At 40.8% G+C, this 27693-nt stretch overlaps 1 protein-coding gene across 4 annotated transcripts in view; it reads left to right on the plus strand.

Moving 5' to 3' along the window:
• Positions 1–27693, plus strand: part of CDC42BPB (CDC42 binding protein kinase beta) — a 144384-nt gene that overhangs the window by 42213 nt on the left and 74478 nt on the right. For all 4 annotated transcript variants that reach the window (XM_054972907.1, XM_054972911.1, XM_054972912.1 and 1 more), the window contains exons 2-6: positions 2259–2350; positions 9756–9839; positions 11556–11651; positions 16360–16508; positions 24699–24792. In XM_054972907.1, coding sequence (XP_054828882.1) covers positions 2259–2350; positions 9756–9839; positions 11556–11651; positions 16360–16508; positions 24699–24792 — 515 coding nt within the window. The remainder of the gene's footprint in view (positions 1–2258; positions 2351–9755; positions 9840–11555; positions 11652–16359; positions 16509–24698; positions 24793–27693) is intronic.

The following is a 27693-nucleotide window of genomic DNA, read 5'->3' on the forward strand; positions in this document are numbered from 1 at the left end:
TTGTTTTTAAAATTTATATTATTTTAAGATTCAGGAGATCAAGGGAGAGGAACAGTGCCATATTGCACAATGTTGCTTTTATCATCTTCATCTGGAGAACTGTGTTGTGGGTGGTTAAGCCAGGGAGCATGGGAGCATGCTCATGTCGCAGTGAGTGCTGGGTCCTAGTGCCCGGTTGTAAGGCATTAGCTGCCAGCTCAGCAAAGCTTCTTGCCAAGTGCCACCATTACAGAAACCATGGTCTGCACTTGATGCACCTTTCTCAAACACCGCCTAGCTTATTTACTGAGCAGCAGTACCTTCTATATTCCTCTTGGTTTATTGATTTCATAACTTGTCTTCAGCTGATCAGGCTTTTTGTCCGCTGGGTTGTGACGAATATTCTCAAGTTGTTGGTCTACAAACCACAAAGAGGACTTTGACAGGACAAACACAGTGTGCTGGTCTTGTTGGGTGAGCTGCTGATTTCTTTGCTACACCCAGGATCAAATCTCATCATATCTTTAAGACAATGTCTGGGTTTTTTTTTAAAGCGAGGGGGACTAGCTATTTCAATCTTTTAATGTTTTGAACAGAAATGATCAGTTATCCCCTTCAGGCTGCTTTTATGCAACTAGCTTCGTTTTTAAGGACTCTAAGATCCTGTGGAAATACAAAATCCTAGACAGCAATCATTTCTAAAGGAAGGAATGGAAGGTAGTGGAGCTAGACTTCTACTGCTCCGCTCTGGACCTCCAGCAAAGTATGTTTTTGCAGCTACTGTGAGAATTACTCCCTCTATACACCCTGTTGGCAGCTGGGCTCAGGGTCTACCTGGTTGGATTTTTCTCAGAGTAAGAGAAAGTTGGGGGCAAATAACCGGAGTAGTATACTTGGTGAGGGAAAAATTCTAAAAACGTTTTCTCCAGGGTTTGAAAGTACTTTTCTAACAGCCACTTAAGTCTTTGCTTATTTTGTAGTCTTTGCTTATTTTGTAGTCCTGACAAACACAGTAGCAGTGTTATCGTTACTGATACTTAATGGATTGGGTCTGAAGACTTCTTGTCTCTATATGACAGAAGAAGTCTTATTGGAAGAGTATACCTGAAGTGAATTCACTGTTTTAGGCTATGGGCATTTTGCAGTTGTATAATTGGTCACACCAGTATAATTTTATAACACTACTTTATAAAGTAGTCTATTCATTGTCTTTAAAAATAGAAAAACATAGAAACACAGAGCTTGAAAGGGATCCCCAAAGGTCCTCTAGTCCAGCCCCCTGCACAATGCAGGACATTCACAGCTCCCCCCCCCAACCTCCCCCAGCAATCCCTGCTCTATGCCCGGAGGAAGGCAAAAAGCTTCCAGGATCCCCAGCCAATATGACCTGGAGGAAAATTCCTTCCTGATCTCAAAATGGCGATCGGCTTTACTTTGGACATGTAAGAAGGGGCCACGAGACCCTCACACTGGCTCATCAATTCATGCCCTTCCTCTTCCGATCTGTGTACATTCATATTGAGTCATCAGATCATCATAGCTGTCAGGTGGTCATCTAGCCTCTTCTTAAACACCTCCAAGGAAGGAGAGCCTACCACCTCACAAGGAACTGCTCCATTATGAAGTTCTTCCTGATGTTTAGCTGAAAACTCTCTTCCTGTAATTTTAACCAATTGTTTCTGACCTGACCCTCTGTTGCAACAGAAAACAACTCTGCTCCATCCTCTATGTGATAGCCCTTCAAATACTTGAAGAGGGCTATCATATCACCTCTCAGTTGCCTCCTCTTCAAGCTAAACATACCCAGCTCCTTCAACCTTTCCTCATAAAACTTGGGCTCCAGACCCCTCACCATCTTTGTTGCCCTCCTTTGAGCATGTTCCAGCTTGTCAGCATCCTTCTTAAACTGGTGCCCAAGCTTGAACACCAAATGAAATCATGAAAATAGTTCCTGATTCTTAAGAGGTTTACTGTTTCCCCTATATGTTTTTCAAATATTTCTATTTTTTCCCAGGACTTCACAACTGTAACTCCTAAAGTTACATGTCTGGGAGATTCCAAGCTAAAACAATGATTAAGACTGACTAACACAGGGCTTGTTAAAAAAAACAACCCTGATTACTTGTGGCGAGTGGGGGAACTTTTGGAAATAGGGTATGAGTTCCTTTGTTTCTGGCCCCAGTATACCACATACTAGTATGGGCCAGCTCATTAGTAACCCCTTGTAGGTTAATTTTGCAAGGCTAGACTAATAGTTTGTGATTTCTTCTTGTTTGCAGCGAAACCGTTCACCCAGTTGGTGAAGGAAATGCAACTACATCGGGATGACTTTGAAATTATAAAAGTCATTGGCAGAGGTGCATTTGGTGAGGTAAGTTTTTTTTTAAAAACTCAGCTTTAGTGCTTTATTTAATCTGATGAAATCAGCTGTGGTCTGTAAGAGTTTATGCTGCAATGAAGTAAGTAGTGTTTAAGGTACCACGGGACTCTTCGTTGTTTCTGCTGCACAAACATGGCCATCCTTCTGGAATCTGTAACTATTCTGTGGTTGTCATAGAGGTAAATGGATTTTGGACCAGAGTAAGGTAAAGGTAGTCCCCTGTGCAAGCACCGAGTCATTACTGACCCATGGGTGGATGTCACATCATGATGTTTTCTTGGCAGACTTTTTTTGGTACAGGGTGGTTTGCCATTGCCTTCCCCAGTTATCTGCACTTTACCTCCAGGAAACTGGGTACTCATTTTACCAACCTTGGAAGGATGGAAGGCCGAGTCAACCTTGAGCCTGCTACCTGAACCCAGCTTCCACCAGGATCGAACTCAGGTCGTCAGCAGAGCTTGGGCTGCAGTGCTGCAGCTTACCACTCTGTGCCACGGACCAGTGTAATAGGCATAAAATGCCAGAAAGCAGGCTAAGCTACAGTGCCACATTGCTTGTATTGACTGGTAAACTGCCCATTTCTTTAGAAACAGAGAAAAATATCAGCTTTTTATTGGTGGGGGTATTGTATGGAAAATATGAAACAAGGATTCTGTTCCAGTCATTACCTATGTTGGTGGGGGTGCAGTGTTTGCTAATTTGGCTGTTATCTTTGAACATGATATCCAAAGAAATAGCAATGGGACATAATGGAGAACGTTTAGACATGAAGACATAATCCCTTGTCTAAAGAAATGGATCCTTCAATGATGAACGAGAGTCGAATAAATTTTCTTAAGAGCCTCTTCAATCATCTGCTGTACTGTGACAAGTATTTAGATAAAGGAGGCGGTCTCTCAAAGTAGAGAAGGTCTGGGCAAGCGCTTCTGCATTCTCAAACTCAGCATTTGAAAAATAATGCTGTATCCCAGGAGGTCTTTGCGTGCTGCAAGATTCCATGGTCCTCTGTGGATATGCTAGCTAATGCTAGGGTCTGTAAGGGTTTTCACATCCCTCCTTTCTGGTATCAGTTCCCTGCAGTGCATCGCAGGCTGTTTTTAAAGTTTCCCAGAGTTTCAGAGATGACTTTTAGGGGGTATTTGGAGCAGCTTTCAAATTGAGAGGAATTGTGGTTATGCCTTTCAGACATTTTCATTTGGATAGGTCAGCTCAGTGGCCAAAATGACTGGACCTTTACATTTATCCTCTCAAACCTTTTTTTCTGTTACACTCTCCATATAACATCATAACATCATGATACACCTTATATTCTTCTCTCTTTTGCTCCCTGTATTCAGAAGCAGAGCAGGTGGCAATGCCACCCACCCGCCATCACCTGGCTGGGATCAGGCGCGGAGCAGGAGGCAACGTCTGCTCCCCCTTCAACCTACCGGAATTAGGCATGGAGCAGGTGGCAATGCCTGCCTCCCTTTCACCCAGCCAGGATCAGTCATAGAACAGGCATGAATGTCCTCTCTCCTTTACTCGGACGGAATCAGGTGCAGAGCAGGAAGCAATGCCTGCTTCCTCTTCACCCTGCTGGGATCAGGTGCGGAGCAGGTGCCAGTGCCCACCCCCTGCCTTCATCCGAATAGGATCAGGCATGGAGCAGGAGGCAATGTCCAACCCCTCTTCAACTGGCCAGATTCAGGAGTGGAGCAGGTGGAAATGCCCTACCCCTTCACTCCATCGGAATCAGATGTGGAGCAGGCAGCAATTCCCACCCCCCTTTACTCGGCTAGGATCAGGCACACAGCAGGTGGCAATGCCCCCCCACCTTCACCTGGCTGGGGTCAAGTATGGAGCTGGAAGCAATGTCCAGCCCCTCTTCACCTGGCTTAGATCAGGAGCAGAACAGGTGGAAATGTGCGCCCCCCCTTCACCCTGTTGGGATCAGACGTAGAGCAGGTGGCAATGTCCACCCCCCTTCATGTCACCGGGATCAGAAACGCAGCAGGTGGCAATGTCCGCCCCTGCCTTCACCTGGCCTGGTTCAGGAGTGAAACAGGTGGCAATGCCTGCTTCCCCTTCACCCTGCCGGGATCAGACGCAGAGTGGGCAGCAGTGTTCTCCCCCCTTCACCCGGCCGGGATCAGACACGGAAGAGGTGGCTATGCCCGCCCTCCCTTCACTCGCCCAAGATCAGGCGTGGAGCAGGTAGTAATGCCTGCCCCCCTTACCCAGCCAGAATCAGCCATGGAGCAAGAGGCAAAGCCCGCCCCTCTTTCATCCTGCCGGGACCAGTCACAGAAGAGGAGGCAATGCCTACCCTCCTCTTTCTGGAGCCCGTTGTATTTTCTGCCACAGCGACCTTTATTACCAGTATGTACATATTTCTTTTTCAGGTGAATTTGTAGAATTAGCTTCCTAGACTATGGAATTTTGATGCCTGATAATTCTATGGATTTATGGTATATACGTTGTCATACCCCAGGAATAAAGCTATATTGATACCCATTGTGGCATTGGTGTTACCATGATCCTAGGTTAGCTGTGACTTCCAAGTGTTTAGGAACATGTTTAGCAGCTTCCTGCTACTTATGAGCAGGACTGTGCATATTTGAGCCCTGGTTGGTCAACAAGGAAGTGACCTCTGTCTCAATCAGGCACTCCACTTGCCTACATTAAGCCCTTTGGAGATGAAATGTCAGTGACTACTTGAAAATGGATCTTCAGGGTTAAAGGAGGAAGAAGTAATTGATGGACTCCTATTTAATGCATTTCTAGCAGTCACAGTGTTCCCAGGGCACACTTTATGCCAGTGCATTACTGAAACACACTGAATAAGCAAAAATAAAAAAATATGTGGTCAGTACAAATTTCCTTTTCTGGGCTTCTACTTAAAATGTAAGACCTCTAGTGACTCGGGGAATTTTGTTCGGAGATATTCTCTTTTACTGCTGGCTTTCTTCATAAAGTGGAAGCCCTGAACTCTGCTTCACAGCTTTATTTTATTGGAGATGTTTTTATCCCACCTGTCCCCCAAGAGGCATAGGGCATTGCGCTGCTCTCCTCCATTTTATACTCACAACCATTAATATGGATGTAATGCCAATAAAGGCGGCGGCTGCTGCTACTCACAATAACTCTGCAAGGTAGATTAGGCTAGGAGTGAGTGACTGGCCCAAGTTACCCAGCAAGCTTCACGGCAAAACGGGGATTTGAACCTGGGTTTCCCAGTTTCTAGCCTAGTACTCTATACTATACTATTCTGTCTCTCTCATGGCTTGAATATTGCAGATGCAATTTCATCTACATTTTCAACCTAGATGTTATCAACAGTTTCCTGAGTGAAGGAACGGGAGAAGAGAAGATAATTGTGTTCTTCTTCCTCTTCAAAAATGTGTGTTTTCTTGTTTCTATGAATAAATCCATTGCAGACCTATTTTTGGCATTTTTTATACCTTGTCAGATGTTTGTGATTTGCCTCCCCTGGTCCATGGTCAAGTAGTTCCCCACTCTTTTTGATTTAAGGAGTTTGTCATAGTAGTATTGGAGGAAGCCCTGCACTAGCATTCTGTTCCTTACACCAGAACAGCAGTGCTTTGGGATAGTTTAATCTTGGTAGCTGTTTTAACGTCTGTAATCCATAGAATCTTAAATAGTTTTAGTTTATTAGAAATGTCTTCAGTTTGAGCAGTATTGGGGGCGGATTTTTTAAAAAAAACGCTGTGCCTACAAGTGACTCCTTTGAAATGTAACAGAACGTGCATATATATGCTTTATTAAAAATACTGAACAATCTAATTAAAACTGCACTTGGTACTTGGTAAGGTAAACATTAAATGATGTTTGCATTATCAAGCTTTGTTAATTAAATAAGCTTGACTAGAAGGCTTAAATTAATATACATTTTATATTAAAAAATTCAAATAATCCACACTGGCTTTTTCAAATAATCTGTAGCATTTATTACAAACAGTGTCCCTCCCCCTTGCATTCAGAATGGTTTCACTTAAATGGGGTTCTAAGGGTAATTTTCAATTTATTGTAATACACGATTTTGTTGTTGCTGTTCTTTTAAAATCAAGGTTGAAAATAATGAGGTGTGTACGAAGAGAAGAATTCCTAAAACTAAAAAAAGGGCTTGATCTCACCATTAAAACACACTTGTGCAACCTATAACGCTTGTCTCGAATAGGTCCCATCCACCTGCGTTCTAATATTTTAGCTGAGGGAGGCGTTTTGGGTTTTGAATTTCATTGCTTGATCTGCCTATGAGCCACGGCTGTTATGCATTTTGGCAGGTCACTGTACCTCACGAAATGGGCAAGGTATTGAAAAGAACTAAATGGCTCATGTTTGATTTTTGCCGAGTGATTCTGTCAAGAACTTTGATGTCTGTTGTCAGTGGATGAGGACGCCAAGGCACCATTGACTGCAGAATTAAGGGAAGATAGTGAATTTGAGAGTAAAGGCAGCAGTAGCTTGGCTTGTCAGGAATCATTTAAAGTGAAATTGAAATGGTTCCGAATGATCTGACTGGATTAAACAAGGCATAGCATTAAGGGAGTGTGTGTTGAATTTTAGAGGTTCGGTAGGACTCCTGCACTGAACACTTTAACATCATCCAGACTTCATGAGAGCAAAGATTCCTGAATTCAATATAATTAATCAGTCTAGCCATTCTGTAGTTATGAATGCAACTATACAATTGCTCTCACATTCGCCAGCCTGCTTTTCAATGGTCAGTAAATTACTAATGAGCCACGTAGATCATATCTTAAGTGCCCAATCACCGAACAGCAGCGTAGTCCCATCCTGAAAGAGATGCTGATGAAAATGCCTCATGTAATCAAAGCAGTGATGACTGCCTGAACTAATACTCATTTTAAGGCTTGTGTTGATGAAAGGTGTAGCTCTATACTTTCTTTTGCTTCTGAAGAGAGGATGGGGCAAACCCTTCCTTACTTCCTTCCTTCGTTCCTTCGATTAGGTGGAGGGGAATGTGATTGCATACTCAATGGAAGGGTTCAGGCAAAAATCTCACAATATGAAGGAATTTCTTCTATAATTAGTACAATACCACTTGAGAAAATATACAGTACAGTTATTTTGAAGAGCAACATTCTGGGGTTAGAGACCTTGTCTTTTCTAACAGGCCGGCCATAAGATCTGGCTATGGTTTTTGCACTTAACCCATGCTTGCTGTAGTGCAAGCTAGTCAGTAGTACACCGCAACAGGAAGAATTAAAACTATAAAATGCAGGAGTTTGCCACACAATGGCTGCAGAAGCTGTGGCAATTGTGAAACCACCACCACCATATCTAACCTAGGAAATGTGGGTAACATTCAGGAATGGACCATGGCTCAGTGGCAGAGAATCTGCTTGGCATGCAGAATATCCCAAAATCAATCCTGACATCCCCAGTAGAAAGGATTGGGAAATAGGCAGCAAGGAAGATCTCCACCTGACCTTGGAAAGCTGCCACTAGAGTAGACAATACTGGCTTTGATGGACCAATGGTGTGCTCCAGTATAAGGGAGCTTCATGCATTGAGTGTGGTGGTGGGAACATTTAAACCTTGCCTTTCCCCCTACTCTAGGCTATAAGTGGTGAGGTTTTCAGCAATGGGGAAACACCAGCCTTTCTTTCTGACTTCAGCTTTGATGAAGTTAGGGCACTACTGAGACCTCATGTCCCGACTAAACATTACAGAGAATACATGTAACATCTGTGGGTGGAGAGCTTAATGTAAGAACATTTGACTGTGCTGGGAAGGTTTAGAAAAACTCTTGCCACCTGGAAACCATTGCCTCCTCTGGGTTATTTATTTATTTGTCTATTAATTAATTAATTAATTTATTTGATTTATATCCTGCCCTCCCTGTGAAGGGGCTCAGGGCAGCTTACAACATAAAATATACATTAAAACATCATAAAAATATAAAACTAATTTAACAAATCAAATCCAGGCGCCTTTAACAGTTCACAGCTATTATAAAACTACCATAAAGACGGCCTGGCAGAACATCTCCGTTTTGCAGGCCCTGTGGAAGTGTAACAAGTCCCGTAGGGCCCAGATCTTCAATGGGAGTGTGTTCCATTAGGCCAAAGCCAGGGCAGGAGGGGGAGGGGAACCCTGTCACCACATCGATTTCCATATTTTGTGTGTTTAATTCACTAGCATTCCCAGGAATCTGTGCGTCAGATAAATGGGGTTTGTTTGACATTTCACAAAATAAGTAGTCTTCTTGCTAAACACTAATGCAAAACTAAACCTTATTTTCTTTATCTGCTATTCCTTAGGACCTTCCTTATTCCTGCATAGATCTTCTTGACCTTGGATTCTTGAATCTCTTTCTCCTCAGTGTGAGCAACAATTAAAGCAGTGATACCATTAAGAGCACCACATAAGCAAATAGTTTTTAGAAATCATCAGAGATGTTTAAAGGGGAAGGGGAAGAGCTTGAGTTTAGGGGTGGGGTGGGGAGTGCTGGGTTGAATTCCTAGGCTGCCAGTAGCTTCTGTCCACTCCGGCTTTGTCCGCTTTGCACTCCTTACACGAGATCACTCTTTAATTGCGATAAGGGTGATAACAAATGACCCTGGGCTTGTGTTCTGATTCTGATCATTAGTACAAATCTCAAAGACACACAAGCTTTGAAATACCTGAAGCGCTTAGGACTGTTGCTGACCCCTAGGGATTTGTAATACTTTCCCAACCCTGAATCCATGTTCAGAAATAGGGGGACAAGCTCACTTTTTAAAGTATGTTTTTTAATCATCTCACTTAATGCTAACGGGAAGAGGTGATTGATCAGTATTAGGTTACCTTGAGTGTTTATCCTAATTGTGGACAGACCATTCACATCCCTTGCAGTAATAAATTGTATGAATTTGACGTCAGTATTCAGTATGCAAGCATTTTTGCATTTGCTCATTTTCCAAATATTTTTTTTCTTCCAGGGCATTACTTCCCATTTTCTGTTTGTGTGTGTGTGTGTATGTGTTGTTTTTTTTAAAATGGCTGACCTATCTAATGTTCTCTTGTTGGCCAGAGGCATAGTATACAAACACTGCTTGTTCTTGGTAAACAATGTAGCTTTTCCACACATTTTCATGTAAAAGCCTTCATACTTTTGCAGTTCCCATCCCCCCATCTATTTGATCAGAAATATTTGAGCACAGACTTTGAACTTACTCGCAGGACTTTTTGAGTAGCCATGTACATTTCTCTTTTACTGGTTATATTAAGTATAAAAATTATGATCAATGGGATATTGAATTACTTTTTCATTCTAGCAAGCATGGGGTAAACTGATATGCATATGGTTGAACGTTTCCTTTATCAGCAGTTGCAGAAATTAGCAATCTATTCAAAATATTTAAATGGCTTTTTTAACATATTCTAGGTTGCAGTTGTTAAAATGAAGTGCACAGAGCGCATTTATGCAATGAAAATCCTTAATAAATGGGAAATGCTTAAAAGGGCAGAGGTAAGTACAATGTTTCTAACTCAGATTTTTAAAAATAGCACTAAAGAAAATTACAGTGAACTTCTGCTGGATTAGAAAGAATTACTGCCTGGGCAAAAAGGGGCTTCGTTTTTTTTTAAGTGAGCTGCTTTAATGCAATCAAGTCTGACATTCCCTTCGAGGCATCTGTTGTTCTCAGCATTACCATGTATTCGTTTACCAGACAGTCTGCCCTAGTTCTTACCATGAATTATATTGGCCAGATTTTTGTTTACTGTAAAACCAGGTTAAAGACTACATGGAGGCTTCAGATTTCATTTGCTATGTCAGAGAGCCACATGCAAAAGCCATTATTCAAGATGAAGAATAAGATTTTTGTGCATTTGAAAATCTCAAGGCTTCATGGACAGCGATTTAATTTGGGGAGGGGGAGCAATTTTTAGCAGCTCATGGAGGGGTGTAAAAACTTGTTTGTTGAAGTAAGAAAAAGCTAGGCCGCTGCTGATTCATTACATGTGATGCACAATTGAGAAATGTTATAAATAAAGAAATAAACATTTTGTGTACCTTAAAGAGATCAACATGTAACTTATTGAAGAAACCGTTTAATAGATTCAGCACATGAAGCTGCCTTATACTTAATTGGACCACTGATTTATTACTGTTAGTATTGTTTCCTTTAGCTGCAGCTTTCCAGAGTCTCAGGTAGCATTATTTCAAATCACCTACTACCTAATCCTTTTAAGGGGAAGTGCCAGGGATTGGACGTGAGACCTTATTGTATACAAAGTAGATGCTCAGTCACTGAGCCACAGTCCCTTTATCAAAATTGTATGTATAAAAGGGTGCAGTGGCAAAAATATGTTAAGATCTTTTATAATATAAACTATATGCAACATTCAAAAATAAGCCATACATATTTTTTTCTTTAGGAAATCTATACGACGGGGAGACAGTCCAATGCTTAATGTTCATTGGATTTGGGTGTACTTGATTGGAAATTGGAAAAAAATGCAGTCTACCAATCTCTATTCATCTCTGGGAGGTTTTCATGGAACTCAGCTTTTTAAAACATATTGGCATGAATCCTATGTCTTAGTTCCACGTGTATTTCTCTCCAGTGTGCAGAGGTTATTCTTTACTCTGGATTGCAGCCCTCTTGTGCTAGGCACTTTGGTGATCCTTGGAAAACATTGCTCCTGCAGAAATGGAAATGCCTAGTGCAGAAGGAAGTATACTTCATAGAGGAGGTCTCCAGCAGCTAAGTGCACGTGTAAAAGAGCATCGGATCCAAGCCATGTTTTTATTCCTCCTTTTGTTTTAAAAAAGTACTGGTAAATACATACTGCTATTCTGCAAGAATTGGTATGTTCCTGGCCTCCCCCTCAGCTGGCTGAAAAGTGATAGAAATCTCTCTTCTCCATAGGAGGTTTCAGGCTGTTCTAATAATTATAAATTAGGAGTGTCAGCTTATTAAAGAATGAGTAATTGACTGGTTAATCAAAATAGGTGATTAATTAGCTAAAACATAAGAAAATAACTCTGAGTTAAATAATAAATCGATTATTTTAAAGAAGCAATAACAAGCTTTAAAACTCCCCTTTTATTGCTCATAAGTAATTCAAAAGCTAGCATTCTCCTAATTCCCAATTCTTCGGATCTCGCCTCATCTTTTCTTTGAAGGCGTAAAAAGTTTTTCATTTTTCATTCATTTCCTCCTCCTCATTCCATTTTTAGACTGCTTGTTTCCGAGAAGAGAGAGATGTTTTGGTGAATGGAGACTGTCAGTGGATTACTACATTGCACTACGCCTTTCAGGATGAAAACTATTTGGTATGTGTGAACATCAAACCATGAAAGAACTGGGCCTTAACACCTGCATTCTCACTTGGAGTCCTTTGGGAATTTTGGAGCGTGAGATTGTTGCTGGCTGCTGTGTTTGCACGCTTGTTCCTTCCTTCTGGAGGAAGAACAAATTCCCAGCATAATTCATAAACAATTTGCTTTTCTATTTTCCTCTGTAGGTGTGTTGATCTGTCATTTAATGTAATGAGCTAGAGTGAATATAATTAGTTGAGTTAAATTAAATTCAATGTTTATTGCATTGAATTCAGTTCAATTAAATGCTTATTCTTTTATTTACCTTTGCATACAGCAGCTTTATGTATCACTCAGTGCAAGATACCTTTAAAAAATCAGATAGTGACCAAACTAGTTTGTGTGCTGCCTGTGCTTTCTGTTTTATTGTGTTTGTTATGATTTTATAATCTTTGCCAAGCTACCTTGTGTCCTTGTATGAGTTAGAGTGTGAGATACAAAAATTTTAAATAGATTAAATAGTAAATTAAATTTTGTACTGTTCAGTGGTAATTCATTCAGGAAAGCAAGAACTGAAATAAAAATTCAGAGAAATTGCCTTTAGTGTGTAAGTGGAGGAGGCCCCAAGAACTTGTGGGGGGCATCTCGTTTTTCCCACCCCCACCTTGTCCTCTTTCCCTTTCTTGCATTCCGTAGTTTCTCCCTCTGTCCTGTTTCTGTCTCTCCTCTCCATCCATCTTTGTCTGATCCCCTGTCTTCACCTCCCTCCCCCCTGCAGCCTCCCCTCTATGGCCCAGTTGCAGAGTGCTGGCTGAGCTGGCTCCAGTTGCATGGTGGAGCTCCTGCAAGGACTTGCTGGGAGGTACTTCACTTTTCCCTGTATCCCCTTTCCCGCATTGTTTCATCTTTCCCTCATCCTGGCAGCCTCCATATGTTCACCTTGCCCTAAGTCCTTCTCTCCTTCAAACCTACTAAACAACTTACCTTTTATATGCCCCCTATCTTCGCCTATATTTCTTAATTTACTTCATTTATATACTGCCTTCTTCCACAGTGGGGACTCAAAGCAGCTTACATTATTCTCCTTGCCTCCACATTATTCTCACAACAACCTTGAGAGGTAGTTTAGGTTGACAGTGTGTGACTGGAGCTTCCACAGCAGAGTAATAGTTCAAACCTGGATCTCCCACATCCTACTCTGAAACTGACCTCTACACTACACTGGCTTTAGTGGGGTGGGGGCAGGGTATGCTTTTGAACAGCAGCAAGCAGCCAGGCCTGGATGAGTCATGCAATTCATGTGATGTCAGGTCACCCAGTGGTTGTTTCTGGGTCTCACTCTGGCCCCATTAAGTCCCCTCTCAAAGGCCAGAACAGCCCTAGAAAGGCCGATGTCTTTTAATGGCAAAAACCAAGCCTGGAATATTGGCTAAACTATTATGGTTGCCTAGCAACAGCCACTGAGGATATATGGTTAAAGCTACAGGTGTTTCTTTTTATCATTTTGAGGTTGTTTTTTTATTAAGATTTCAGATTTTTATGCAAACCTGGAACATTTTTCAGGTGTATGGGAAGATCTGTCTTGTCCGTTCATGGCTCCAATCTCCAGATTTAAGTATCCTCAGATTAGGACCGCTCAGCTATTAGTATATAAGATGTTTAGAGAGCCCTAAAGCCTGTAGTCCCAACAGAAGGCAGCAACCTGTCAGTGTCTGAGCTCCGAAGTGATCTGGAGACTTGAATGACAGCATGCAGCAGCAACTTAGAGCTCCTGCCTTTTAAAACAGAAGGGAGGCAGCATTCCCCTCAGGTGGAGAGTTCTTATTCCTAGAAAACTCAGTTGTCTTTTTAATTGGATGGGCACAATAATGTGCAACCCCTCTGGAGTACCTTTGTGGGCTCCAGTTTGAGAAACTGTATTACGTTAAGCATTACAAAATCAGTTTCAACATACTGGGACATTTTAAGGGCAATTAATAACATATGGCAACACTGAGTTTAAGTATTAGACTTAACAATAATTCTGTTAAGCATCACGTTTGTATGTAATCGTTAGGTGTATAAGGGTTGTAATGTTTTGATTAGATTAATAGTAAAATGTATGTCTCAACTCCATACCTGTCTTATTCATGTCATAATTGAGCCCCTAATAAAGCAGCCCATAACTTTATGAATCAGACTCTCATAATATTCTTTATCTTTTCTGCCTCCCTCAAGAAATGTGTGTTAATTGACAGTAGCAATTTACTGAGTTCAATAGGCCTTTTTTAGAGTGAGATTTAAATCTGAAAAGGTTGTTTATCTATGCTTTTCCTGCTATTTGTGATGCCATTCTCCCCTATGACACAATTTTTTTGAACATGTTTTAACCAAAGTTAATTTATGCGGTGTCTTCTTTACTGTTCTTCAGATAGAAAAAAATAGGTTTATTTTTAAAGCACTTTCACAATGCGCAGCTTCTTGTTTGAAGACAAAAATGCATTGGGGAGAAATGCACTTAAATGAAACTTAGTATCCTAGAATTCTTCAAGGACAAGCAGTCAGTATCCACACAACTCTTGGCTGACCTGCATTCTCAGGGAATATTCTCTTATGAGTTAAGCGCCTATGAAGAGCCCATGAGCTCTCCAGGGTTGACCAGTTGTCTCAGAGATATCCATTCTTGAGCTTAGATTGAGGACCTTTAGGAATCTGTCTTCATAGAAAATACTGCTATGGAATTTCCACTGTAAATACTCCTAAAAACTACTCATTTAAGGCAGTATTGCATTTCTTACGTTTTCACAGAGAAGGTTGACTTTTTAGATTCTCCACCACAAACAATCTAAGCTTTTTCGCTCAGTACTTTGTCATTTTGATTGCAGTTGTGCACCATGTATTCAATCTAGTCAAACACATGCGCAACACTAGGAGAGTCTTACGGGATTTAGTAGAGCATAGTTCCTTGATCTCCTTCTCTGTCCCCTTTGCCATCATGATCATATGGAAATACAAACAGGATACTTTAGGGACACCTTCATCCGTGCACATCCTCTGCCCTCTAAACGGTCTTCATGCAAATGGTTGTGGAGTACAAATAACTTGCAATGGTGCACAGAAGAACGGTGAAATGGACCTATTTTCTCTAATGTCCTCTAGTCCTACCAGTTCACTCTTGTTGGTGGGAAAGGGGTGAAGAGAGATTGGGAGAAGAACCTAGTGCAAATTAGATGCAGTCTACACCCACACCCACCTACGCACACACGCACCCCTCACTGAAGCTTGAGCAGGAAAAATCTTGTTGGGTTGTGCTTGGTGTTTTATTTGGAGCAGCTGACTGACAGTAGCAAAAAAAATATCAGATATTTTCCCCCTACAAACACCTGTTTTTCCAACAAAAAGTAAAATTTTGGAGAGCATTGAAAAATACCCATGAGTTTTTTTCATTTTTTGAAATGAATGACATGCTTTTCAAGATAAAGTTTTATTCGATATAAACGAATGTATGATCTATATGGTTTATGATATATAGAAATATCTGAAATTGAAAAATTGGGATAAATTGTTTATCTAAGATGGAAACAAAGACTTACAGTTTGGGCATATAATGTTAAAAATAGTTAAGGATGTACTGCTTAGAATAATGGAGAATATATATTTGTTTTAGATAGAGGAAGCTAATAAAAGTAAGGGAAAGGGGACAAAGGGTTGGAAAGCTGTTGGAAGTCAACAAAAAGGGGGGGGAAAGGGAGGGGGTTAGAGATGAAAAAATTGGGGAAAATTGAATGTAAATGTGGAAATAATGGATTCTAACCCAATAAAAATTTTTCAAAAAAAAAAAAAGATAAAGTTTTATTCACTCAGTATATAGTATGACATTTTTGTGTAAGACAATCTAAAGCATTAGAGAATAGACATACAACGTTTTCAAGAATATATTGTTTAAACATGACTGCTTTTGTCCGGTGTTGATATGCGAAAATGATAAGTGCACTATGGAAGGCTTCGTTGTTTTCTCTTGCAAAGCTTAACCTGAGCATGCATGCTGTGAGTCTTACAAAGACTGTATGAGCCTGTGTCTGCCTAATGTTTTGTTTTGTCTGGCATACCCCTAGTAACTGCTGTTTGTTTTTGTGAAATTGTTTACACTATCTTAGTTATTGTTTTAAATTTAAATTGTTTTAAATTGTTGTTTTAAATTGTTTTCAATGTTTTCATGTTTGCTGCCTTGGGGACCCTAGTATACATACTTTCTTTAGTTAACTACAAAATTCACATTTTTGTTTTCTCTTTTTTCCCATCTCAGATGAAAAAAACTAAGATACATGCACTAAGGTAGCATAGGGTATACCAGTTTGCATTTCTTTCTTTCTTGCTTTCTCGCTTCCCTTCTTTCTTTCTCTTTCTTTTTTTTCTCTCTTTCTTTGTGTACATTTGCCATGTTGCTTGTAGGAAACTAATTATTCCATTGGAAAAACTGAAAAACCTTAAGAACAAAACCCTTTTCAGAATTTGTCTGTGTTTTGTTTTCTTCACATCTCTAACTGGGATCATTTTGCCAAGTAGTCCAATTGTTAATGCTAATTTAGTTATGAATTATGCATTTTATTTTGTTGAAGCTTATGCGTATATTTCCAGTGTTTCATAATGTCTCCCCATGGCTTCAACACTTCTGGAAATTTTACTTCTCTCATCCCAGTTTCCACTTTCATTTTAACAGCATTGCCTCTTTTTTTTTAACTAGTATTTAGTAATGGACTACTATGTGGGTGGTGATTTGTTGACACTACTCAGCAAGTTTGAAGACAAGCTTCCTGAAGACATGGCCAGGTTCTACATTGGTGAAATGGTGCTTGCTATACATTCCATCCATCAATTACATTATGTGCACAGGTAAGAATGATCTTATTGTTGTGGAAAATCTCATACACACTTCGAAACAGATAAAATGTGATAAGTTACATAAAAAAGGAATTGCTGCAATTTTTCCTTCCATGGATAATTGTGACTTCCACATCTTTGCAGTATCTATAACAGGCACAATGAGGTTCTATAGCTGATTCTGTTACCAGTCGTGCCCCGCTGCCCCAACCATCTGAGTGCTTTAGGTAGGCTGTCCACTTTTTAAAATAAAATGCCTTGAACAATAAGTACCACACAGTTTAGCAATCAAAACATTTTTTTGCTTTAAAAACAAAAGAATATATTTTTAAACTGGTTCAAAGCTATGCTAAGTGCTAGAGCTTTGTAATACTATATGCAGTTGCAGATCAGTGTTGTTTACTGTCAGCTTCTGCTACAAAGGAGCAGAATTGGTGTTCTGAACTTGATCCTGAAGAAGATATGGGTAGTTCTAATGATAACATAGTGAGTATGCTTCTAGAGCATAATGACTCCTGTTTTTATATGCAGATAACTGTATCAGCTTTTCATTAATTTGCAAGGTAACCAGACACATAGTGAAGATTCAGTTCAGATTCAAGAACAAGCCAGAATTTGTGCGACACAGACATGAACCTGGCTAATGGTTGGGCTTATGCATGCGCACCCTACTGTTGATGAATGTGGGCATCGTGACAAATGGGCTAGCTGGGAGTATCAAGGTAGCCGGGGTCCTCCACCTCACCCAAAGTCAGGATGCAAAGAGCCCAGCTGCCTTTTTAGGCAGAACTTAACAAACTGCCGGTGAGTGACTGCTCTCACATTAGCCTGTAGGCTGCCACCAGTCCTTTTAGTCTATCCCAAGGCACAGGAGTGAAAGGACAAATCTCCAAGCCTGTCAGGGAGTTAAACAGGCCTACCTTGCGAGGCTGTCTTGCAAGCAGAGTTCTTGTAACAGAAATTTACTTTGGTAGGTGGTTCAAGGGTCAGCTCAGAGTAGGTTACCTTTTGAGGTTTCAGAACCACACAAGGTAAGAAATATAATTATTTAAGGTGCAAGATATTCAAAATAAGACAAGACCGACTGTGTGGGATAAAATAACAAAACCTATAGCATGTAAGCTCTAACTATACACACCACGGAGTTTCCAGAAGGTAAAACAGAAGTTAAGCACAGGTGCAAAATACCAGAGTCTCTTGTATAGAGGCAACAGAAAGATGGTTGCAGAGGAACATCCATCCTACAGATTCAGAGACAGAACTGAAGCCAAAGTTAAGTTGAAGCTTGAGCTGCTAAAACTTGACTAAGCTTGAAGCTCCATGTTGTTAAGCAATTTTTATGGGCTTTGGGAGCCTAAGTGGCCCAGGCCTGTTAGCCAATCAGGGCCCCAAAAGTTGATGTCACTGTGTGGTTCTTGACTGCAGGGCTGAAACCAATCCACAGCTTTGGTGCCAGCCCCTTTCTCACAGGTGCAAAATGCGCTGAGTGTTCAGGAATATTAATTGGCTCAAAAACTGTACCATGGAGACCCTAACGAGCTGATGAGGAAGCACACTTTGTGCCGAGAGCTGCTAACGAGCTCTATTCCCAGGTCTCTTGCCTAAACCAAAGATTTCAAGCCTGGCTACAGTTTGAGTTTGAATGAGATAAGCCATTTTCATCTCAGGGAGGACCCTTCACATGGCTTGTCAAGGCTGAGGCAGAAGTCTTCAATTAACGGCAGTTTGTCATGCCCGAATGCAAGTTCCTGACCAAGCCGAAGCTTGTTTCTTTCACTAGTCCCATTCAGATGATGCAAAACAAATCTCACTTTGATATGCCTGTGTTCAGATATCAAGACGAATTGGAGTTAGTTGAACCTGGTTCATTGTCATGCTCAATCCCTCCCTCTCTCCCCCCTCCCCCCGCCATGCAGAACATGAAGATTGAAGATAGAAGGTTTTAACTAACACCAACTAGTCATGAAGTCTGAATCTGGACTAATTGGGCCTGGTTTCCTTTCCTTAATATGGCTGAATCCTGATTCTGAACCACATTTACCAGGAAGGGCACAACCCTTAATTAACCTAGACACCTGTCGTTGGATGTCATGACAAATTAGAGATAGTTGAAGACTTCTGTTGTCAATCTTGGCATATTGCCCGCCGGGGAAGGAGGTAGAGATTAGTCTAGATCCATAATCAGCCAGGTTCGTGCCCATCATCAATAAACTCTGTTTTGTTTTTTGTTTATAATATCTGAACTTTACAAAGATATGGAAAAGGTAGCAGACAGATTACAACAATCAATAAACTATGCAAAAAAAATACATTTTCTAGAGAAATGGTATCCATTTTTAGAATATCTTTCCAGTAATGATTCAGAGCTAACAAAATCACCCTATCAGGCAATTATTAACATTGAAATCTAATATGGAATGACAGAAATACACAGATACAAATAATAAAATTTCCTACAAAGCTTAATTCATAATGCCATCATGTTATTTCATATGGGTAACAACATAGCAAAATATAATATCTAATGTCATTATAATAGACCTGCTGTATATAGTTCAGCATGTATACCCAGTGTAGTGCTATCATTTTACAGTTACTCTTGTATATAAAAACATTTGAAAAATAAAGTACTTTAAAAAATAACTGAGCCTTAGATGAGTATCATTGAAATGACACCATGCGAAAGAGAGATTGCAGTACAGTGTTCAAGAAAATCCTGAGTTGATTACAAATGAACAGTGCAAACGTAGGAAATCTTACTCATTTATTTCTGGGCACGCATCCAGAATGATACAGAAAGTTTGTAATTTGAAAGAAACTGAAGTTACACTGGAAGCAAAACTATAGTGCTCTAGAAATAGGGTTGACTTGCCAGCCTAAACCATTTTGGTGATTGATTTATTCTCAAACCAGAATACAGTAGTATTTGATGGAGCAGAATCAGTACAGGAGTCAAAGAGGATGGCACCACAAATGTCAATGATCTGTGGTAGCAACATGTTTATGTATAACAATGTGCTGAAGACTATTTGTGAGGAATACAAACACTATGCAGCTGCAGGAGTAACATGCTTGGAGTGCCCTGAGGGCCGCTGAAGAGATGATAACTCACCAGACTGATTTAGACATGTATGGAGGCAAAATATATGGACCATCTGCTTCCAAGCAGTCTGATATGCTTACAAACATATTTACTCGTAAGTAGATCTCAGTGGTGTGGCTCCAACCTTCCTCCCACTTAAGTGGCTCTTCTGTTGGAGGAAGAGCCACTTAAGTTGAAGCAAGTTTCAGGTGCGTCGCCGTGTTGGTCTGCAGCAGAACAGCGAGATTTGAGTCCAGTGGCACCTTAGAGACCAAAATTTTCAGGGTGTAAGCATTCGAGAGTCAACTCATTCCTCAGATACAAGGAGGAGTGGAAATCCCTGAGCTTTATATTATTGGCTGCACATTGATGCCGAAGTGCTACTAGACCAATATGGCTACCTACCTGAAATTATGATGGTATTATGATGCCTTAACTAGATTCTCTATAGCTTATACCCTGAAAGTCTTGCTGGCCTCTAAGGTACCACTGGACTCCAGTCCTACCGTTAAGTTTAAGGAAGGCTCCTTAGTCAGGAGGCAGGCTTCTAGCTTTCCTCAGTGGAGTGGTAGGATAGGGTTTAGGATCTACCCTACTGAAGACAATGGAACTTGTGAGGGTGCTTTACATTTCAGTTAATAATGTCAGACCAATTCATTGGATTGTCGTAGCTTCTAAGGTAACTGTGTTGTTATTTTTTTTATTTCTGTTTATTCAGCTAAACTAATTAAAAGGCACAAACCTGGCTGTTCTCGTTCTACTACACAGAGAGCTCCTAAGCTTTTATATATACAAAAGTTGTACAATTTGATGTCCTAAGGTACAAAAATATCATTTATAAAATTATTTTTCATTAAGTCCTATTATCTCCCCCCCCCCCGCCCCCGGGTTTTACTATGTAGCACGAGTCCCTAGAACCATTTTCACATAATGATCTGGGCAGCAGTCTCTCAACTCCAGACGTCAGCCTCAAAAAGTATAGACTGTGGTGCTTTTACATTGACACGATGGGTATAAACAGCAAACCGTAGACTTTGACCCTCTCATGCTTGCCAGCATCCCGCTAGAAGCAAAATACTGACCACCACGGCACTGTCATACAGTTACTCTGGTCAGGCCATCTCACTTTCTCCTTTCAATTGGTTCTTAACTCAATCTTATTTATAGGATATGATCTTTTTTTAAAAAAAAAACTTTAAAAAAGAAGTGACTGACATAATAGCCTAAAAAGTAACTAACTGTGTTATTATTTTGTACTGTCTTGATATCATGGAATTTTCTTCTCATGAAGCAGCTTAATTTCCATTGGGCTCTGGGTTGCCGTGTAAAATGGTAGCCATCAAAGCCCTGGCCTGCTGTTCAGTGGCTGCTCCTTACTGCCCTACCTATTTCAAATACTTTTATAAAATAATCAGTACTCCCTGTATCCCAAAGCTTGCTTTATGGTCATAGTGGGAGGGGGAGCAGTTGTGTGAACCTATTTGCAAGCATAGTGTACTAATAATTTTCTCATTAAAGTCGTTTTTCTCTTGCTAAACATAATGTGGCTTTTTAATGACCTTTTTAAATTATTGAGGCCTCAGGAAATCACTTGAAGACTTTTAGTCTCAGTTAGCTAGAAAATTGGCATTTGAACCAGCTTTTCTGAGTAAACAAGTATGGTAAAATGCCACCAGGAAAAGTTCAGTAATATTATGCATTAATATACCTGTCTTAGAGATTGTTTCAGAGCGGTAACCGTGTTAATACGCTGCAGCCAAAATGACAATCTTGTGGCACCTTAGACTAACAAATGTATTGTGGAGCCGGAGCCAACTTTGTCAGATGCATGAAGTGTTATTTTTAGTTGTCAGGAACAGTTGCCAAAATCTGCAAACAGCAGCTAGCCCGGCGTGGGGGGGATTGCAAAGAGAGGCCAGAAGGCCCAGTTCCCAGGGCATAAGTGTATTGCGTTTGGTCACAGAGCACCAGCAAAAACAAGACCCAGTGAAGAGTCCAATCACTAGGTGTGGGCTATTCCCAACTCTCGAAGAATTAGCAAGCGACTAACATGCATATCCTTTTTGCAGAGAGCTACCCACCCCAAGTCCCTGTGGAGTCAAATAGTATCAGATCTGCACATGCTTTCCAACTCAGCAGCTTTGTGCTGGACTGTTCTGTTGAAACTCTTCTTAAAATACTGAAACATGTAAATCCATTGTTTACTGCCGGGGGAGGTTGTTTCCCGTCCCAACGCACGCTCACTGGTTTCTGAATTTCCACTTTGAATGTCTTATTTGTATCAGTTTATTCTGTTGCATGAAGACTGTCATTTCAGCCTGTGCAAAATGGCAGAAGGATATTGCTGGCACATGATAGCATATTTCATATTAGAGGATGTAGAGGTGAATGAGACGATGATTTTGAATGGCTCCTATGATACTGTCACTTACATGGATATGGGGATTTTTCTTTTGCACTGAGACTTGTTGCAGGCCCCAGTACCTGGGTTTCTATCTTCATTTAGTAGTTCACAATCACAGCTCATGAGTTGCTTCAGGCCTCTGATAAGGAAGGTTCATCTTTAGGGAGAGGTTATAGATCCCCGATGATGCTTTGGAGAGGTTTTAGCTGGGAGCTGTAGGTGACTCTTGGATCCCTCTCTAGGCTTAGTCTGCCTTTTCAGTTCTCTAGGTGGGTACAATCGTTTTGAGACTGCTTGGTGTTAATCAAGTGTCCCTGTCCAAAAGACTGGTGCATGTGTGGTTGTATTATATAGTTTGGCTCGAGACAATGGGCTGCAAACTGCATGGCATGTTTTGGATGCTTGCAAGAAGTTAAATGTAGTTAAATGTAGCATTCAGTCGGTTTCTGGTATAAAATGGAGTTTATATGTCAATCAGGTAGTTGTACAGTGGTGTTCAGAAAGTGGGCCCACTTTTCAGACTGGTTTAGTTGGATGGATTGATAGTGGGGTGGAAGTTGTTGAAACCTGTATATAATTTCCCAAGGTCCTCAATTTGTTTTCTGTGATGGTGCCTGATAAAGGCCAGGCAAACTGTGCCTGCTGGCCTCTTTGTAATAATTCCCTCACACCCCTTCCGATTGTAGCTTTGCATATAAATCTTTCTGCCAGCTGACGTAACACTTCATACATGGGCTCCAGTTTACTGGAGCTTATTGCACAATAAATTTTTCAGTCTTTAAGGTGTCGTAAGACTCTTTGTCATTTCAGAGAATGCTGCTACCTGCTCAACATGTGTTTCTTTTTACGGAAAAGAAACCCGTGTTATTGACTCTCCGTTTCCTTGACAGTTGCGTCAGGCAATGGCAGCATATGCTAGCAATAGCTGAAAAAGAAGCATTAATGCCTATTTGTGGCTCTCCCAGGAGTTAAATCACCTTCCTTCCTCTTATATTATGGGAGGAAATGGAAAGCAAAGTACTCCGTGTACCCTTTTATTGTTGGGTTGCACTTAGAATTCATGTTCCAGAAGAACCTTTGGTAAACAGAAGCATTAAGAGAAACTCATGATGGATAAGCATTGCCCTCAATATAATGTGGAACTTGATTAAGTAGAAAGTTCACATCTTGACACTAGTTCCCTTGCCTGTGCACAGAATTTTGCTTTCTCAGATTAAACCAAAAATTAGTGGATTTTGTGCTCTGGCCTTCTTTAGATTATTATGAACAGAGATTATAAAATGGTTATTTTATGTGTTGCAATCATGAAGCATGCACAAGAATATGCCTAGTTCTGTATTCTAGGGCTAGGGAAGGTAATTTTTTATTGAGGGCATATTGGAAACAAAGTGTTGGGTTCTGTGAAGGTCAAGAGGACATTTTTGTTTATTTTATTTTACAGTATTTCTCACCTGCCTTTTTCCCAGAGGGACCCAAGGCCAGGTATAAGTAAGGCTTTTTCAGAAGCAGATCTTGTCAGCAGCACGTTTTGACACACAAAAAGCTGATGTCGGGACAAAAAGCCATGCTGCGGTGAGGAGGGGAGGCGTGTGAAATTATCTCTTTCTGCCTCTCCTGCCAGCAGAAGTGCCACTGGTGAAAAGGGCCAGGAAGGACAACTTTGTGCGATTCCCTCTTCTCATGGCACCTCCCCTCCCCTCCTACCACATCACCCCCAACACCAGCTTTTTATGGGGAAAGATCTGCTTCCACAAGCACCTTATGGTTGCATTTTGTAGGGTCCTGAATAACTAGTCTGTGCAATTTGCATATTTTGCTGTATGTTAATGCATTTCTTGAAAATGGCTGGGTGTTCTTATTTCCAAACAAATTTAGAATACCTTATGCAATGCTGTGATTCACACAATCCAGGTAGCAAATGGAACCATTAAACGAAAATGTTCACACACACACAAGCCAGTGTCATTAGGCTGTGCTCCTGCAACCATCAGTAGTGAATAAACTGCTAAACTTTGCTCTTTTTTTAAAAAAAAAACCGTTACATTTGGTTTTTGAAATAGTAACCACCTGGCAAAATAAGCAGATTATATTTAGTACAGAAGTGTTTATGCCATACTTACCTGATTTTTGGAACAAAATGCCATGTCAAACTAAAGTCATTTTAGTAGTGCATGACAACTTTGTAACAGGATGTGTGTTGTGATGATAATGCTTCTAACATGTCATTTGTGCTTATGACTGGTTAAACGCCATTTGTTAATTTGCTGGCATGATTTGACCCCTTGCAGTTTGGTTTGGGCTTTGCTGCCTTGCATACATTCGGATGCAGCTTTTGTCACTTCGTATTTATGTTGAGTATGTTTATATCTAGCACTATGGAACTAACAATCCGATCTGACCTTCATCTTTGGAGTATATTTTGAGGTCTTCCATTTGTCTTGAAGACAATTTTAGGGTGTTTTTTTTTTTGAGCAGGCAGTCTGAAAGAATCAGGGTCTTCAACATGATGCTCGTTGACACATACCAATTTTTAAATCCCAGTGCTATTACAAAATTGTACTGTATAACTTGCATTTATAGTCAAACCAAGTGAATGCACCATTGGAGTAAAATACATGGTTGACTGCTTAAGTAGATTAATAATTATTCAGCAAAGCTAGTTTTGACCCTAGTGTGTATACTGTGTGAGAGTAATATCCTTTCTTTTAAAAATCAGAGACATAAAGCCCGATAACGTTTTGCTGGATGTGAACGGCCATATCCGCCTGGCAGACTTCGGATCCTGTCTGAAGATGAGCGAGGATGGCACTGTATGTACTGATAACGTTTTATATGATTTTTTTTCAAAATAGGACTTAGTGTGGCATGATTGCAGTGTGTAAGAACCCTTTGAAGACTATTTTACTAAACTGTCGACTTAGGACAAAAAGTTAGATGGAAAGACCCTATGGGGTGGGTTTGTGATGTGCAGTTCGTCTTCAGGGTCACAGTGCAGTCCCACATGGGGTACTGCATATGTTTGCACGCATGCATGGTAGCCATGTGTGATTGCATTGGCAACCGCTCGTTGAATAACAGTTACAGGCAAATGCAACCTTTTTTAAATTTCATACCCTCCTCTGTGTTGTACAAAAACTACTTGAGATATTTTACGCATGGAACATCATATGATTTTGTCTCATTCCTTTCCTGTTTTTATGTAAGACCTTCTAAGGCAAATTGTCAGTTTGTTTTTGTACACAAAGAACATGACGTGTCTCATAATTTTGGTGATAGTCTTCTTCAAATTAAAATCCATGAATTTGTCTTGAAGGAGGCTCTGTCAGAGGTCAGCTGTCACCCCCTGCTGAAGCTTTCCTGAACACAGAATTTCACATCTGTTTCACCTGCTTTTTTTTAAAAAATAAACTCAGGCTAGAGATGAAGCAGCTGTTTGCATAGTGGGGAAGGGATTGGGTTGCAAATCAGCACTCTGCTGGTTCGAATCCCACTACTGACCTAAGCTTGGGTAAGCCACTTCTCTCAGTCCCAGCTGTATTGTGGAGATAATAACACTGACCTTGTTCACTGCTCTGAGTGGAGTACTAATCTGTCTAGAACAGCAATATATAAGCACAGTTATGATGATGAGATAATGTTAGGGAGCACATATTCCATCTAAACGTCCTTGCTTGTTCATCTACAAATTCTGCAGCTTCATTTCCCAGAGTTTCCAAGAGTAGAGTCATCTTTCCTCACGGAAATGCGCTTCTTTATGGCTCTGGCCAAGTCTTTTTTGTTTCTCTGATCGTAGTTCAGATAGGCAAAGGGTAGGTGATGATTGCTGCTCACAGAGCCCATAGTACCGGTATTGGCCAGTAATCTATGCTATCAGAAAATAGCACTATTAAGATACAAGCTACAAGTGACGAATTACACTTGCCTGGCAAGTGAACAGACTCACGTGTATTCCTCCCTGTTCACTTGCCACTCTCCACTTGATCACTTGGCATTCATTTGCAAGTGAACAGGGAGGAATACACGTGAGTCTGTTCACTTGCCAGGCAAGTGTAATTCGTCACTTGTAGCTTGGCTCTGACTCTCTTCCAGAGGAGGGAGAGCAATCGGAAAAGGAACCAGTGGAATCGGAAAAGGAACCAGTAATCAGAAAAGGAACCACCTATTCCCCTCCAATATTGTTCCCAAACTGATGCCCAGAGTGGCCAGAGCTTCATCTGAAAGCCACAACACTTTGACCACTTCCATCACTAGCTTTGGAATAGTTGGATTCATTTGGATTCCAAGGGGAAGGGGAAAGAAGCTCTGCAAGCCAACTCAAACGTTCCGAGTCTCTTCCAAGCTTTTTACGATTCCTTTTCCTGACATCTTAGGCAATTTAGCCAAGACAGAATGTGAGGCTTCTGCCTGTAATAACATCTCTCACAGACTAGCTTCTCAATTTTACATCCTTTCTCAGGAAATGAGTAAAGTTAAAATACCCTTCTTAGACGCCCCAGTGGCAGTCTTAAGTTCTTCTTCTATAATCTCTGCTGACTCAAATGTCTTGCCCAAGGATCTGTGTGATAAATGCATAGAGCGAGCCTTGAGGGAAAAAATTGAAGCTGCCTCAGGCATGCTTTGGGCTCCACCAGCCTACTTGCTACATACCTCTTGGCAGGTAACCTTGCCTCGGCTAAGACGGATCTACCCAGAGAACTTTAAAATCTCTCTCTGGCTCCCATCCTCTCTCTCCCTCTCTGAAACCTTTTTTTAGTAGATTCATCATTTGATTGTATTTGATTTTAGGCTACAGTAATGGTTGCAAATATGGCAGCATGCAGAAGCACCCGGTTGCACTACTGGAAAGTCAAACTGGCATCCTAATCTTGACTTTCAAATGTTCTGCTCACTGGTTCCCCAGAGCCTAGATGAAATTTTAGCCTAAACTAAAGGCAATAAAAAGCTCTTTTCTTCTTATGGAGTCTTTATTTTTGAGACTTTAGGTTCAATACCCATTAAAGAGATTCAGAAATTCTTTTAAACCAACTCCCCAAAAGCAGCAAACCACAGCAACAGGTGTCACAGTGGCTATCAAAACTAGGATGTGCTCTGTGGAAAAACTTGGTTGCAGTTTCAGATTTAGGATTCAGGTGGGACTCCTTTACCATATATTTCTGATTTTCAATCAGGATAGCACCAATGTGGGATTCAGATCAATTTCCCCCCAGATTCCAAAAATTGGGGACAATTATTTTTTAATGGGGAAATCAATTCGAGAGTCTGGTCCAGCTATTTTTTAAGACAATGGGACCAAACTTGCACAGAACAGAGCCTTCCCTCTAATCTAAAGACCTCCTGTCCTACAAACAGAACGGGCAACAAGGTTTGACTTTACGGACCTCCCAAAGTAGTTGCTCCTTAGTGAACTTTTGTCTGCTGTTTCCTTTATGGAGAAAATAGTGATGGCTCAGTAGGAGACTGCTGGCAGCTGGCATTTTAAAAAAGAATTCCTGATAGCGTCTGGTTTCTTTACACTGAATTTCATACAGTTTTTAAAAATTGTCCTTCCACTGAATAACTCTGCATTTGCCACCCTTCCTTGTTCTGGTCCAGTGTCGTCTTTCGCAATGCAAAGAAGGCTTTGGGGGGGGGGGCAGAACACTGCCCTCTCAACATTGCAATGTTTGAAAATAGTTCAAATTTCCCAAGAAACTAACGTTTGCATGTATGTG

This window comes from Eublepharis macularius, chromosome 2 (assembly GCF_028583425.1).
Source record: "Eublepharis macularius isolate TG4126 chromosome 2, MPM_Emac_v1.0, whole genome shotgun sequence".
Taxonomy (NCBI): Eukaryota; Metazoa; Chordata; class Lepidosauria; order Squamata; family Eublepharidae; genus Eublepharis; species Eublepharis macularius.